Source organism: Pieris brassicae, chromosome 2 (assembly GCF_905147105.1).
Source record: "Pieris brassicae chromosome 2, ilPieBrab1.1, whole genome shotgun sequence".
Lineage (NCBI taxonomy): Eukaryota > Metazoa > Arthropoda > Insecta > Lepidoptera > Pieridae > Pieris > Pieris brassicae.
Window position 1 is genome coordinate 12,950,829 of NC_059666.1, and position 15,258 is coordinate 12,966,086.

The 15,258-nt window shown below is 34.0% G+C and overlaps 6 protein-coding genes across 8 annotated transcripts; 4 read left to right on the forward strand and 2 right to left on the reverse strand.

Annotated features, from left to right (window-relative positions):
• Positions 1-292: 292 nt before the first annotated feature.
• On the forward strand, positions 293-635 carry LOC123706573. The gene has a single exon (XM_045655853.1). It carries the CDS (start codon positions 435-437, stop codon positions 633-635), a length of 201 nt encoding a protein of 66 aa, XP_045511809.1. The 5' UTR covers positions 293-434.
• A 1-nt stretch (position 636) lies between these two features.
• Positions 637-1,960, forward strand: LOC123706571 (GPI mannosyltransferase 1). Its single transcript, XM_045655850.1, has one exon. It carries the CDS (start codon positions 637-639, stop codon positions 1,906-1,908), a length of 1,272 nt encoding a protein of 423 aa, XP_045511806.1. The 3' UTR covers positions 1,909-1,960.
• Positions 1,952-3,330, reverse strand: LOC123706572 (mitochondrial import inner membrane translocase subunit Tim10). Of its 2 annotated transcripts, none has more exons than XM_045655851.1 (4): positions 3,179-3,330; positions 2,902-3,053; positions 2,507-2,684; positions 1,952-2,331 (listed from the first exon to the last, which is right to left on the reverse strand). In XM_045655851.1, the coding sequence occupies exons 3-4, from the start codon at positions 2,646-2,648 to the stop codon at positions 2,192-2,194; spliced, it is 282 nt and encodes a 93-aa protein (XP_045511807.1). In that variant the 5' UTR covers positions 2,649-2,684; positions 2,902-3,053; positions 3,179-3,330; the 3' UTR covers positions 1,952-2,191. The 2 variants fall into 2 exon arrangements, with proteins under 2 accessions (XP_045511807.1, XP_045511808.1); XM_045655852.1 differs by having other exon boundaries at positions 3,153-3,321.
• Positions 3,331-3,845: 515 nt separating this feature from the next.
• Positions 3,846-10,561, forward strand: LOC123720517. Its single transcript, XM_045677159.1, has 2 exons — positions 3,846-4,095; positions 9,643-10,561. Exons 1-2 carry the CDS (start codon positions 4,016-4,018, stop codon positions 10,523-10,525), a joined length of 963 nt encoding a protein of 320 aa, XP_045533115.1. The 5' UTR covers positions 3,846-4,015; the 3' UTR covers positions 10,526-10,561.
• A 492-nt stretch (positions 10,562-11,053) lies between these two features.
• On the forward strand, positions 11,054-12,360 carry LOC123720600 (UPF0488 protein CG14286). Its single transcript, XM_045677282.1, has 3 exons — positions 11,054-11,383; positions 11,656-11,790; positions 11,936-12,360. The coding sequence occupies exons 1-3, from the start codon at positions 11,200-11,202 to the stop codon at positions 12,256-12,258; spliced, it is 642 nt and encodes a 213-aa protein (XP_045533238.1). The 5' UTR covers positions 11,054-11,199; the 3' UTR covers positions 12,259-12,360.
• A 337-nt stretch (positions 12,361-12,697) lies between these two features.
• Positions 12,698-15,215, reverse strand: LOC123720599. 2 transcript variants are annotated; one of them, XR_006756069.1, is made up of 4 exons: positions 14,959-15,215; positions 14,336-14,504; positions 13,656-13,908; positions 12,698-13,392 (listed from the first exon to the last, which is right to left on the reverse strand). XR_006756069.1 is itself a non-coding variant. In XM_045677281.1 (4 exons), exons 1-4 carry the CDS (start codon positions 15,095-15,097, stop codon positions 12,745-12,747), a joined length of 969 nt encoding a protein of 322 aa, XP_045533237.1. In that variant the 5' UTR covers positions 15,098-15,215; the 3' UTR covers positions 12,698-12,744. The 2 variants fall into 2 exon arrangements, 1 of the variants encoding a protein (XP_045533237.1); XM_045677281.1 differs by having other exon boundaries at positions 12,698-13,152.
• Between the last annotated feature and the right edge of the window lie 43 nt (positions 15,216-15,258).

The following is a 15,258-nucleotide window of genomic DNA, read 5'->3' on the forward strand; positions in this document are numbered from 1 at the left end:
TAACGTTTTACAAAGTCGTTACGTAATACTTGAACGCTCCCTATATCGCTATATAACTTTCTTTGTTTTTATGAAACCTCTATCGTTGAATAGTTAAACCTATTCTATCCTCTAGAAATAATTCACATTTCTGCATCAGTTACTGGCTTAGCTACTCGAAAAATAATACTCTTTGTAATCCAGTATCATAGTAAAATTATTTTAATTTTTTTTTTCAGATAATGGATCAACGTCGACGCAGTAAAACACTAGGTCAAAGAAGTTGGATTTTCAGATACCCAAAGACATTTCAAGTGACATTCACCACGTTATTCCTAGGCATATTCTTCTCTAAACCAATATACGATTTATGTTTTAGAGAGCTAGACCCCATCGACACTAGCGAACCCCCTACCACATTTAATCCTAAGAGAAACGTTACTACTTCATAAGGTATGGAAGCGGTATCAAAAGCAAAAGAAAGATTTGCTAAATATCCGCTTATTTATTCGAAATGTTCTAAGCAAGGTATGCTTTACGCTCGCTGCGTACTTTTAAAGGAAGATACAGTAAAAAAGAACGACTGCGCTAAAGAGTTTCAAGAATTTAAAACTTGCTTACAAAACGCTGCAAAGACGTTAAAAACGAGAATTTAAAATGTTTGGAGTTTTAAATTTACCGTTTAAATTTCACGCCACATTAGCATTTATCATTCGTTTAATTTTTGTCTGTTATGGACCTTATCATGACAGCCATTTTGATGTACCATACACAGACATAGATTATAAAGTTTTTACAGATGCTGCAAAACATGTCTATCAAGGTGATTCCCCGTACAAACGTCACACGTATAGATATAGCCCTATTATTGCGATCCTTTTAACACCCAATGTATTCTTGAATTGGAACTTTGGAAAAATTGTATTCTGTATTTTTGATATATTTTGTTCTTATGCAATAAAAAAACTTATTGAAAAGCAACTATCGAGTAAAACTAATGCGTCGAAAATCGCTGTACATTGCTCCTTATGTTGGCTGTATAATCCTATGAGTATAGCCATTTCCACGCGAGGTAACGCAGATTCTATGCCATGTTTCTTCATAATAATTTCACTTTTGTTTCTCCACACAGATTTAGTATTAGGTTTCCTAAAATATGTCCTGAGTGGCATGTTCTTAGGACTCTCAATTCATTTGCGCTTATATCCTATAGCATTTACATTTCCTATGTATCTATCTCTTGGAGAATATAAAATCACAAGTAAAACTACTATAAAAGATGGCATTATCCAGCTACTACCTAATAAAAAGCAATTGATTTTAGCTTTTAGTTGTGTTTTAACTTTTGTAACCATTACAGGAGGAATGTATTTATTGTATGGTTATGAATTTTTATTTGAAACATATATATACCATCTTTTCAGAAAAGATACCAGGCACAATTTTTCAGTCCTCTTTTATTACTCATATTTGACCTCTGGTCAAACAATTGATTTAATTAAATTTTTAACCCAGATATTTGAATGTGTCATTTTGTTCATACTTAGTTTAGCGTTTGGTACAAACCCAAATACACTTGCCTTCTGTTTGTTTAGTCAATCAATGGTGCTGGTTGCCTACAACAGTGTTATGACCTCACAATATTTCATATGGTTTCTTTCACTTTTACCATTAGTTGTTCATGATTTTAACATGAAACCAAGCCTTGCAATAATGTTAGGTATCATTTGGATATTTCCCCAAGCAAAGTGGCTATATTTTGCTTATTTATTGGAATTTAAAGGACAAGACACCTTTGTTTTCATTTGGTTAAGTGGCATATTGATTTTTTTTGCAAACATTTATGTTTTGGGGCAACTCATAAAATATTATAAGCCTAACTTTGGTTTCGGTCAAATAGCTAGTACAGGTGAAATTAAAAATAAGTAGTATTTAGTTATTTTTGTAGATAGATTTGCAATGAAATAAAATATAGAATTTGTATTTTTTTTATTCTAAACTACACCAATAACTAACAATAGAACAAATGCATATACCACTGCTCTGAAAGCAGTATTTCTATCAACATTAGAACCTTTCATACAAACTTAGTAAAGGCAGCATATTGTTTAGTATAATTTATTAAAACTATTGAATTAAAATGGTGTTGTCATAATATCAAGACATATTTTGTGTTATTTATTTCTATTGTTAATAAAAACATATATTGCTATTATTTCTTTTCCTGTAGATTAATTTTTGTTAAATCTTCAGTTTCTCCTTGAGACATGTTAGATAGCTTTTTACCAATTCGCTCATGCACATCAAGGTACTTTGCAACACATCTATCCAGACATACTGATTCACCTTTTCCTAGAATAAAATTTAGTATTATGAATAAGGTCAACTAAAGACATTAAAAGAATAAATCTTTTTCATATAAGTATAGTTAAAATATATAATATTAAATTTGAGTTAACAATTTTTTTTCCTTGAAAAATACAACAAAATTTTAAAATCATTGTAATGCAACATTTAGATAACCTACCAAGTTCAGGTTCATAATATTTAACAGGTATACATTTTCGATGACAGGCTCCTATAAGACGATTGTACATATCAGACATCATCTCAATCTCCAGGTCTTGCACTAGCTGGAGCTTTGCAGGGTCTAATTGTGGAACTGCCATTTTTCCTATATTCTAATTTGTACTATGTTATATAAACTGGAAATAAATTTAAAATATACAAATTACAGTATGTTTAGATTTGTCTCAAATATGCCATTTATTTGAAGTTATTTGAAGCAAATTTTCAGGTAAAACCCCAAAATTATTAACTCACCATTTTAAATCATACAACAAGGGAGCTTTGATCTTTAAGATAATTGTTTACATATATCTATAACATTACATATTTATATAACTGTGGAAAATAACTTACTGTTTCCTCACAGTTTACGGTAAACGTCTGGGTATTCTCCTTCGTTAGATTTTCTCATGCGTTCACGAGATCTCATATTCTCCAAACGTCTCTCATTAATATGACCTTTAGCCAGCACAAAAAGCGACAAGCTTACAGCAGTTATTCCCACCCTACAAGATATGTGAGATTAAATGAAATATAGTTTTGAATTAAGATCTTCTAAATGAATTTCAGAATAGGCATAACCTAAATTTAATACTTTATTTTACCGATAAAAAAAATATGCATAGCTCACCACACACGTGTGAAAATTACGGATTAAGTAATTATTATGTAAATAATTACCACGAAAGAGTTATTTTTCCAAATTTTCCAAGCGACATATTTTCTGCGAAAAATCAAAAGACTGACATTTGCTGTGTGTTACCATAGTTGTGTGAAAAATAAATTTTATCTATAAGCGAGTTACCAAGGCATAACCCTTGGTAATCGCTGACGTTGCACTCAGCGATTTCGCCGACTATAGTTTAATTGAAAGTTAATTATTGTATTCGTATTATTTAGATTTAGATTAGTCTTGTAGTAGATTTCAAATTGTAAAGACATATAAATAAATAAATTCTTTTTTTAATGTCTTTTCGGTCTGCCTGAACATAACTGGCGCAGTCGGTAGGATTGCACGTTTAACTAGGAAAACCGCGAATCAAACTCTTCAAAGTCCCCTGGTAAACGGCGACTCCCTAGTCGCGTTACTGCAATCCAAAGGAACCTCATCAAGGGCGGTCACCGAGATCCACGCGGGTACACCTGGAGCATTGGGCGTTCCCTCGTGCTGCTACGAGACTCGACAAGAAATGCAGTTGCTGGTCTGGTGAGTACTCTCGCTAAGCCAAGTTTCCTGCTCTATTTCCTGTCCTAGATATAGTTTTTATATATATATATATAATTAATGAGTGTTTAAACCTAAAATCGGTTTAAAACTTTAACATTATAACAATAGGCTATTGTCTTGTTCTCACATCGGACGGGCATTCCTTAGCGTCACGTTACGCGTATTGTTAAGTGTAAGCGGATCTACATAGAAATTGTTATATTTTATAACTTTATTAATTCATATAATTAAATTCAAAATATGTCGCTATTAGATTCACCGCATTTTAAAATTTTGGTAGATCTTATTCCCAAATATGACGGAACTAAGAAATTACTTAATTTTTATATTAGAGAGGTAGAAAATGTTCTCGAACAAATAGAAGTCGCGGGGAGGAACCATCCCACATTGCTTAGCGTAATAAAAAGTAAGTTGAGCGGTGCGGCTGTAGAGGCAATCGCCTATGAGACTAACTTAGATACGTGGAACAATATAAAGACAGCTCTTATTCGTCGCTTGGGCGAACCTCGCAACGAAATTCAAGTAATGCAGGAGCTTACGAGGTCGCGTAAATTTAAAAATGAGAACGCCGAGTCCTTTGGCAAACGACTTCGTGAGTTACTGGACACCCTGTTATCATGCGGGAAACCATGCTAATAAAGGTTATTACGAGGAAATGGTAATTGAACAGTATGTTAATAATCTAGATTTCCATGTTTCATTAGGCGTTAGAATAGCGAAACCAGATACACTAGAAATGGCGATAGTGGCAGCTAGACAGGAAGAAGCGCGACTTGCTCTTAACAAGCCGGGCCCTTCGACATTCTATAACGGTACGTTTAGGCAAAAGGAACCGAACTTTCCTCAACATTCACATAACAACAGGTTACCCTTCCCATCTCGACTACATCTTCCACCCACACATCCTCAATTTAGACCTGATAACTATGTACCTCAAGAGAACAATATGACCCCAGAACAACGACAACAGCTAGTTAAGTCGTTACTCCCATGGAAGAACCAACAAGGAGGTAGAAGCTCTGGAAACTTCCGTAAACCACTCAATATTCCTCAACAGGGTCATCATGCACATAAAAATTCGGATGTCACCATGCGGTCAGTGTCAAAACCCCAAAAACCCCCATATTTAATTGAAGAGGTATTTTATACTGAGAATAACCCTTATAATTCGGACCCGGAGTTCCAAGGTACATGTTATAATTGTTACAATAGTCTACAGGACGAAAGCGATGTCGAGCCAAATTCTTGTCAGGAGGAAGCCGAATACAACCCGGATTTTCACGAAGCTCAGGGAGAGGAAGATCGGAGGTAGTGAAAATCAACATCCAAAATACCGACCATCTACCGTACATAGAGCTGCCGGAGTTTCAAGGTAAGTTCTTAGTAGATACCGGTGCCAGTCGGAGTGTTGTTTCATCTGATGTTATTTTTGGCAATATTTGGGAACAATTGGTTGAGTTCGAGCCTTTCGAAATATCCACCGCACATAGTAGATCACGTCATAAGTACATAGTACACCTCCCGTTACCACCAATTTTTAACACAGATACAATTCATAAATTTTTAATTTTCGACTTCGACCCAAAATATAAGGGACTAATAGGATGTGACTTACTGAAACATTTAAAAAGTAATATTGACTTAAATCGAGGAATATTACGTACAGAAACAGCGAATATACAAATTTATTTTAATCATCCTTTGCGTAAAATTAAAATTGAGCCCAAATGTGAGAAGGTAGTAAGAATAAAGACTAATTATATAGATGGACAGTATATTCATAACAAACACTATTGGTCTGAAGGTTTGGAATCCCCCACAGCGTTAGTTACAGTTAAAGCCGGTTCTTTTAAAACTACTGTTGTTAATAGTACTGACGAAAACATGTTTATTTACGATAAATCCCCTATAGAGTTGGAGGCTTATTCTGAAACTAAGAACGAGTTTGTAGAATTAAATACATTAAATGTTAACATAGACGTAGATAAAGAGCTCTGTGACAATTTGAATAAAATTCGAACTGGTCACATGAATGAGGAAGAAAAGCGAGAAATTACTAGGCTTTGTTATCGTTACCGCGACATTTTTCATACAGAAAATGTACCATTAACTTTTACACATGCAGTTAAACATCAGTTAAGATTGTCAAATGATACACCAATTTACGTTCGTAGTTACAGACAAGCCCCACAACAACGTGCAGAAATACGTAACCAAGTTGATAATTTACTAAAGCAAGGTATTATTAGAGAAAGTATTTCACCATGGTCGTGCCCAGTGCATATCGTACCTAAGAAACCGGACGCATCTGGTAAAGTTAAATGGAGACTAGTAATAGACTACAGACGACTTAACGACCGGACAATTGAAGACAAATATCCCTTACCTAACATACACGACATACTTGACAGATTAGGACGTGCTCAATACTTTACTACTCTTGATCTTGCTAGTGGTTATCATCAAGTGGAAATGCACCCAGAAGACATAGAGAAGACAGCGTTCACTACTGAACGAGGTCATTATGAATTTTTGCGCATGCCATTTGGACTTAAGAATGTACCTAGCACATTCCAACGGTTAATGGACCTTATTCTTAGAGGTTTACCGAACGTTTATACATACCTGGATGACGTTATCATAATAAGTACGTCATTACAAGAACACATAGAAAGGCTGCGTGAAGTTTTTGAAAGATTTAAAACTCATAACCTTAAGGTTCAGTTAGATAAGTCGGAATTCTTCCAAAAACAAGTAATTTTTTTAGGTCATGAACTTACAGACGAAGGACTGAAACCGAATAAGGACAAGATCAAAGCTGTACTTGACTTCCCGTTGCCTAAAAACCAAAAAGAAATCAAATCATTTTTAGGACTAGTAGGTTACTACCGCAAGTTTATTAAAGACTTCGCAAAGTTAACAAAGCCTATGACAGTTTGCTTAAAAAAAGGCAGAAAAATTGTGCATACGGCAGAATTCTTAGAGTCATTTAACAAGTGTAAACAAATACTTACTAACGATCCAATATTGCAGTACCCCGACTTTGACCAACCGTTCATATTGACAACTGACGCATCTGACTTTGCTCTAGGCGCTGTGTTATCTCAGGGTAGAGTAGGATCTGATAAACCCGTAGCTTATGCGTCGCGTACTTTATCAGACTCAGAGTCGCGTTATTCCACTATCGAAAAAGAGCTTTTAGCGATAGTGTGGGCAATCAAATATTTTAGACCCTATATCTTTGGACGTAAGTTCACAATTTATACTGATCACAGACCCCTTACATGGTTGATGTCGCTAAAAGATCCTAATTCAAAGTTGACGCGCTGGCGACTGAAATTGGCGGAGTATGACTTTAATGTTGTTTATAAGAAGGGACTGCAAAACACTAACGCAGACGCACTATCTCGAGTCAAGATATTTCATCACAGCATTGATTCACTTGCAGTAAACCTTGACGATAATGAATACGATGAATTAATTGGTCGAACATTTGAAAATGCCCGTATAACACAACAAAATGACAGACAGACTGATGACGAACCGATGGCAGGCCCGAGTAGACAAGATGATAACTTAGACCCAGACGTACAACTAGATCCACAGAGCCCCTCAATTGCAGAATCAGCTATAGATAAAAATCAACTAAGTGAGGTAGAATTAGTTAGTACTAATAATACCCAACCAGATAATGAAAATAACGGTATCCCTATTTTATCTGACGCAATCGAAAGGCAACTAAAACAATTTCATATTAGGTCAACCCCAGGTACCACTTACAGAGTAGAAGATAGGTCAACCAACCGACGCACTGTTATTAAAGACGTTTTTATTCCCGTAAATAACACAGAACAGGAAATAATTCGGTTTCTTAAAGAGCACACCATTGCAGATCGCATATTCCACTGTTATTTTTATAACGATGAATTGTACCCAAAATTTTGTAAAGTTTATTGTACCACATTTAATAATCGAGGCCCAAAACTTATTAGATGTACCACGCGCGTTACGCTAGTTGAGAATAAGAACGAACAGGAAGCGTTGATTAGGAAGTATCATGAAGGTAAGACAGTACACCGCGGTATACAGGAAAAACTTAAGCAATTGCACAGAAATTACCATTGGCCTAACAAGTTACTTACTATTCAAAGGTATATTAACCAATGTGACATTCGTTTGAAAGCGAAGTATGAAAGAAACCCTTTAAGACCCCCTTTAGCAGTTACTGAAACACCTCGTAAGCCCTGGGAACATTTATTTATGGACTTATATTCAGCAGGAGGAGGATACCTTTCTCACTATAATAGATAATTTTTCAAAATTCGCACAGGCAGTTCCGTTAAATGCATGCAGTAGTATACACGTAGCCGAAGCATTATTACAAGTTTTCTCTGTTTTAGGACTCTCGCATAAAATTACAACAGACTCAGATAATAAGTTCGATAATGACGTAATTAAGGAAATTTGCTCTCTACATGATATTAACATTCATTTTACAACCCCGTATAACCCTAACTCGAACTCACCAATAGAACGTTTTCATTCAACTATAGCTGAAATAGTTAGAATTCAGAGTATGATTAATAAAGACGACCCAATTCAGTTAATTATGAAATATGCCATAATAGCTTACAACAACGCTATTCACTCGGCAACCTGTTATTCACCACACGAGTTATTATTTGGTCACACAACTTCACGTAACCCATTGGAGCTGCACTTTCCGAAGGAATTTTATCAAGATTACGTCATAAAGCATAAGGCAAACGCAGAAGCTATACAGCAATCTGTTACTGCCCTAATGTCAACAAATAAAGAACAGGTAATAGCCAGGCGTAATAAGCAAGCTGTAGACATCGTATTCAAGGTAGGTGAAACCGTATATAAACAGGTGGCGAAAACAGCAAGGAACGACAAAACTAAACCCGTATTTAAAGGTCCGTATAAAATTATTCACCTCCACCCTAATAATGTAGCCGAGATAGTAGTAGTAATTTGGTAGTCATCCAAATTCTAAATCTATTAGAGTTCATTATAAACTCCTTAGAAGGCCCCACCTTGTTCCTCATCGCAGGAGCAATCATGCTCTATTCAAGAGGTGACGTAATCCTTAATCCTGTTAACAACAATCCGGGAATCCTTTTGCTTAAACAAGGGCGGATAATGAAACAAATAGATATTTTTAATTTAGCATGTGTGTATAACATGACTTATTTGCAGTCAACCATTAATGAGTTAGCGACATTATTCGCAAGCATAAATACCATAGAATTGTATACAATGCATACAGATCAAGTGCAAAATTCTTTTAGAGCTCAAATAGAACATAATCTATCTTTAGTGAATAGAAAAATTGATTATATTATTCCCCAGAATGTTAGGCGCAAACGAGGTCTTATTAACGGTTTAGGCTCAGTTATAAAGTCCATAACAGGTAATCTAGATCAACAAGACGCTCTTAAATTTGAAGCTGATATTTTGGCCATTAAAAACAAGGTTACTTCTATGCAAAAGGTTCAAAAGAAGACATTAGTAATAGCCGAAAACACGATAAAAGAATTTGGTCTCCAATTAGATAAAATCAATGAAAATCAGCGAAAGTTAGTTTTGTATTTGGAGAATACAACAAAGACGAATGATGTGCTAGCTAATCACGTTCGTAACTTAGACATTTATGTTCAAATAGATTTTAGTTTGCAAATTATATTAGATAAGTTAATGATATTAGAAGATGCTATAACATTTTCGCAATTAGGTGTTATACACCCTAGTATTATAAGTCCGCAGAATTTAATATATGAATTATTACAGCTTGGAAATATATACAATTTAGAACCAATTACAGATTTAAATATAGGAAATATAAGAGAACTAGAAAGGTCAATAACAGTAAAAGCGTATAGTACTAAGCACTCATTAACATTTATTTTACAAATACCTTCTATTGATAAAAGTATATATGATCTTATTCATTTATATTCTATCCCTGATACCGAGTACCTCACCATTATACCCAAATCCAAATTCCTTGCACTTGGAAGCGATGAGTACGCATACCTCGACAACAGCTGCAAGTCGATCACCGAGAGCGTTCATCTCTGCGAGTCTCTACAAATGAAATCCTTCACAAAATCAGAAGATTGCATCGTCAACCTCATAAAACACAAGAATGCCAACTGCAGCCGTGTTAAGATGGTACTAGGTGACAGCAAGATCCAAAAAACGCGGGACAACACGTGGCTGGTCTTACTTAAACGAGAAGAGATCGTAAGAGCACAATGTGGGACCAACACATCTTACCATCGTGCATCGGGAATCCATCTTATAACCGTAACAGAAGATTGTCGCGCAGAAGTTGCGAACATGACGCTGCAGTCACATGTCACGAAATTGGACTTAGATGAAATAATACCATTGCCCCAAAAACAAGACTCACCTGTGGATGTCGTGCGGTATCAAGTAAAATTGCAAGATCTGGAATTAGATAACGTTCGGCAATTACTGGACAAGGCTGAAGATCTGGAGAAGCAGGGTGACATTAACGACTGGCCTAAGATGATGGCAACTCCAAGCTGGACAACTATCATCCTCTATCTATTACTGATATGTGCAGTATCATGGAAAGTGTATAAAAAGTTATCAAGCAGATGCACCAAGAACGCACGGAAGATCACGCCTACCAGTGAGGACACTGGTGGAAGCTGTAAAATCAGCTTCTCTCTGAAGGACGGAGGAGCTACCAAGGCATAACCCTTGGTAATCGCTGACGTTGCACTCAGCGATTTCGCCGACTATAGTTTATTTGAAAGATAATTATTGTATTCGTATTATTTAGATTTAGATCAGTCTTGTAGTAGATTTCAAATTGTAAAGACATATAAATAAATAAATTCTTTTTTTAATGTCTTTTCGGTCTGCCTGAACATAACTAGCGGCTTACACTTTATTTACTTACATACTATAATTTTTTAAAATAAAATAAAAGTAATATTTCATAGAAAAGATACTATTAAAATGTTTATCAAATCTTATCCTCATCTTGCTGACATAAAATATATAGCACGAATAAAGATATAGAACTTATAAAATAATATACATTTTACAGTAGACGATCTGGCTCACTTTATTATATTTGTTTTTTTTTTCATTTTTATGTTATAATGGCAAGTTATTCCTAAATTGTACATTAAATTTAAATAAAAGATCGTTACGACTGACATAGTATAGATATTGCTGTGCTATCTGTGAATTATCAAATCGTTTGCTTTTATTGTGCATTGTCAAAGTGTTTGATAAAAAAGCCACAAGACAAGTAAAAATTAAAAACATAACGTGCTGATTGCCGAGCTCTAGCCTAGCTGTTTAGATAATTTAAAGAATAAATAACATTACCAATTTAATATTTCTTTAAATAATCTATAGAAATGCCGAAAGTAACAAAATTACATAGTACGGGTAAGCCAAAAGCTCTCCAAAAATCTACTAAGCCCGATGGGTCAGATCAACGAGACCCAGAAGAATCGTTAAGAGAATTTCAGTTACAGCTTCTTTGGTGTATTCAGAAATTAGAAAAATCTATAGGTGAAAAGAAAGGAAATGATAGACAGCGTAAGTTATACAATATTAGATTTTTTCCATGTAATTGTTTGTTATCGAAGTCTTAGTACTGTTGAAATTTTTCATGTTAGGTATTATTTCTTTATTTAGAGTAAAAAGTAAACTTTTATGTTTAAAATACATACTAGTTGCAATGATTATAGTTTTCATGGATGCAAGCCTAGACATTTCATTTATAATAAATAATTGATACAATAATTTAGTGACTATAGGTACTTGAACAACAGATTTGGTAAAAAACTAAAAAAAACATTATTTAATAGTTCAAGAAATGTGGAAAGTATTGACAATATTAAAAAATAACAATCAGCCAATAATACGGAAGAGGCAGCTGATGCGGAAACATCTAGGAGATTATAGAGCAAAGATGGCAGCTGAAGAGAAGAGCCTGGTCAAAAGTATGTAAGGATCTTTTTTGATGTTTGTCTTAGTTTTTTAATATTTTTTAAATTCACTGTAGTAACCCAACTTTGCCTAATAATTTCACATATATTGTTTAAATGTACATGTACCTTCGTTTTGTACACAAATTCCTTTTTTCAGTGTCAAGCAAGATAAAGATAGCAGATAATCCAGTGCTGCCAAAGGCTACATTTCTAAGAAAATCAGCATTTTTATCGAGTGGTGATACTGCATTTAAGTTTAATTTTAATGTTTCACAAGAAAGAGAAGATAAAGTTGCAAAAGAATTAAACAATGTTATTGACAAGACGGAAAACATTGTGTTAACAGATACTGGCAACACATCAAAACCTGTCATAAATGATGCAGAAGATCTCATGAAAGAAAATTTAAATAAATGTAAATTTTCTGCTTCTGTTTCAGAATTTAAGTTTAATTTTGATGTAGATGAAACAAGTAAGTAATTAAAGTGAGACAGTTAAATTTAGTTATATATTTCAGATATTACTATAAAAGTTGCAGTTTATTTTCTTAGTTTTTAAGGCTGATAAATTTTGTCTATTTTATTTTTATGTATTTTTTAAAGAAATCCCTTTATGAAATTGGTATGTCATTCGATAAATAGTAACAAAGTTATATGATGTAGTTGTTGGGTTTGTTAAGATCCATAAGATTTCACCAGGGAAGACTCATAATTGAAATGTAAATGTAATATTTATATGCTTATGTTTCTAACATACAGTAATTTAAATTTTGTAACATCCACCCAACTGCTTATTTTAGGTTAAAATAATAATTGTACAAACCGCTTTTTATAGTTTTGTAATATTGTATTAGTATAAATAAACTTGGCCACGCTGAGTGTGGAATTAGTTTTTAAGTAAGCTAATAAAACAATTTTGTTAAAACATCTTTCATTTATTTACTGAAATATACTCTTCAAGTAACAGTTATTGTCCATTGCAAAGTGATTGATAAAATCCTTTTTCAACCTCAACTCTGCTATCATCCTGTATTTTCATAGCACAAGCATAGTCTTCATAAAAACTTGCAGAATTTACCACAGACAATCCTACCGGCAATTCATATTTACTATAAAAAGCACCCCAAGTTGCAACCCCTAGCAAGATGTTGGTTTTTGTATTGAATACCGCGCCTCCTTCAACTCCATGGTACATGGAACATCGTTGTTCGTCATGTCTGTAATCATCCAACGTGCAAGAATGATAGCAAGGCACATTAAAGTCCCCCATAAGGTTGTTGAACGTATAAACTTCATTACACAACGTTATGTCTATGAAAACTTCGAGTTCTGTTAGAAAGAAGTCTGATAGTGGGTTTCTTATTCTATGAAAACCCTGCGAAAGACGATATGTACTTTTTTTAGTAGTGCATATATTTTAAATGTACAGTAAATCGCTTGGTGATGTTAATATCAGCTCGTTATGTTTCCAATAGCGGCAGTAATTCCGATGTTTTTGTATGCAATTCTCATCTTTAAATCCGGGATCGATATCGTTATTGAGAGTACCGATGCTGATAGCTTTAATAAGTTGTTCTTGCTTCTAAACAATGCTACCAAACGTGGGCGCCGCGCTCTATAGGAGGACAATTTGATTGTTAAGGGGAGCTATTTGAAAATATATTAAAAAAAATTCAATTACAGTTTTTCATTATGTTTCGATATTTTGTTTAGTTAACAATGTCCTAGTAATTTCTTCCTCAAACCTATAATTTAAGTTACTTAACGAACATACATTTAGAAAGGTTAAGGTGCGGCATGGGACATAATACGTTGGCCAACACTGTTTTATAAGTTATTCCTCAGGTATATAAAATATAATTGCATGAGTCCTCTTACCTTTTTAATTGTATAACCAACTACTTTATGAGTATCATTAAAGCTACTATTTCTAAACCATTCATATGCAGTGTCAGTTCTGTTTAGAGGGTAAATGTCTATTGTGTGCCATACGCCCATATAATATCGTTTATGTACCACGATAAATCCAACATCATCATATCCTTGTTTTGATCCATTTGAAGGTACAATAAAGGCTTTTGAAAATATTCTGTGATCTTTATAAATAACTCTGGTGTAGGTGATGTGTAGGCTGATAAAAATTGGTTGATATATACATATATATATTTAAAATGACTGCAAAAATCGAGGTAGTACACGTGAAAACAGCAAACGAGCAGGCTTTGAAACTACCTTGCCTTTAAAATATTGAATCAAATATAAGTACATAGTTAAACGAAACTTCAGGAACTTTAAACCTAAATTATTCACATAACTCGTCGTTTCGACGCTTTATCGTAATAGTAGTTAAACAGAGAAATTTTCGCTTATATCCTATAGAAAAGTTTTATTCACGTAAACTATAGATAACTTAAATTTCAACCAAACAATGCGTAAGTATATAATTAACATTGAAAATTATCTAATACTCGGATACCAGATCTACATAAATGTGAGTCCGCGAAATTGGAGACTAACAAGTAATTATAAACGTAAAATAGGCATACAACATCCCTTACGTAGCAATGCACCTAGCAGCAGTTACAAATATTTCCTCTTTAACACATACAGCGGTGCACACGTGTGGTTTATCTGAATTCCGAGAATGAATAACCCGGGCAATCCATGGGTACACATCTTCCGACACACGGGTGGCGTTAACTTCATAATTCTTTAAGGGAGGAAAGACTGAAAATTAAAAGCTATCTATGAAGTCGATTTATCGAGCTTAAACCTTGTTACATTGAATGAAGCTCTATTTTGATTGTAAGCAAATGTTTGCAATTATCCGAATAGTGTTTTTCGACTCGCTGAAATTCGGTAAGGTAGGTAATGTTGGGAATATGATTTTCGGCAATGCTTATTTCCTGAATCTTAAAGTGACTTTGTAAGTTCCCTATATTATATTAGGTACATTTGTTCAGGATGTATCGTAATTAAGGTCGGTTTTAAATAATTACAATCATAATGGCATGATGAAGGCATCCGAAACGTGTTTTATAGAATTTGCAGCTGTAAAATAAACGTAGGGTAGATGGTGTCAACTGACATTGTTCTTTAACAATATTTGTACTTAATTTTTAAAATTATACAATAATTGTGATATATATTATTATTCATCTAATGTGAAATGTGAACTTACAGGTTTTGGATAAGTTCAAAGATTCCTTTTCAGTACGTAGGCTATATCGTTGCCAGACTATATCTTCAAAATTATCGATGTATTCGTCTCCGGAAATTTGTGTGTTCAATACAAGAATTGTTATATAAAATGGGTGCATTTCGTAAATCGTTTGGCATTTTATTTTATTTTTTATCGGTTTGCTGTTACATTGAAAAATATAGTATTTTTATCATAAATCATTGGAAATTATGGTCCATGTTACTATTTTACGGTAATAAAAAGTCTTCAATATAATTTGGTTTAAGGCCTCGCCATAAT

Bases quoted from the DNA above. Each gene is read 5' to 3' on its own strand.
- LOC123706573 (XM_045655853.1), top strand. From the start codon at position 435: ATGGAAGCGGTATCAAAAGCAAAAGAAAGATTTGCTAAATATCCGCTT.
- LOC123706571 (XM_045655850.1), top strand. From the start codon at position 637: ATGTTTGGAGTTTTAAATTTACCGTTTAAATTTCACGCCACATTAGCA.
- LOC123706572 (XM_045655851.1), bottom strand. From the start codon at position 2,648: ATGGCAGTTCCACAATTAGACCCTGCAAAGCTCCAGCTAGTGCAAGAC. The intron at 2,332-2,506 runs GTAGGTTATCTA...ATTTTATTCTAG, and splicing joins ATATTATGAACCTGAACTTG to GAAAAGGTGAATCAGTATGT.
- LOC123720517 (XM_045677159.1), top strand. From the start codon at position 4,016: ATGTCGCTATTAGATTCACCGCATTTTAAAATTTTGGTAGATCTTATT. The intron at 4,096-9,642 runs TTTTTATATTAG...AGGAAATATAAG, and splicing joins GGAACTAAGAAATTACTTAA to AGAACTAGAAAGGTCAATAA.
- LOC123720600 (XM_045677282.1), top strand. From the start codon at position 11,200: ATGCCGAAAGTAACAAAATTACATAGTACGGGTAAGCCAAAAGCTCTC. The intron at 11,384-11,655 runs GTAAGTTATACA...ATTATTTAATAG, and splicing joins GAAAGGAAATGATAGACAGC to TTCAAGAAATGTGGAAAGTA. The intron at 11,791-11,935 runs GTATGTAAGGAT...TCCTTTTTTCAG, and splicing joins AGAGAAGAGCCTGGTCAAAA to TGTCAAGCAAGATAAAGATA.
- LOC123720599 (XM_045677281.1), bottom strand. From the start codon at position 15,097: ATGCACCCATTTTATATAACAATTCTTGTATTGAACACACAAATTTCC. The intron at 13,909-14,335 runs GTAAGGGATGTT...AATTTTTATCAG, and splicing joins GCTGCTAGGTGCATTGCTAC to CCTACACATCACCTACACCA. The intron at 13,153-13,655 runs GTAAGAGGACTC...CGTCTTTCGCAG, and splicing joins TTGGTTATACAATTAAAAAG to GGTTTTCATAGAATAAGAAA.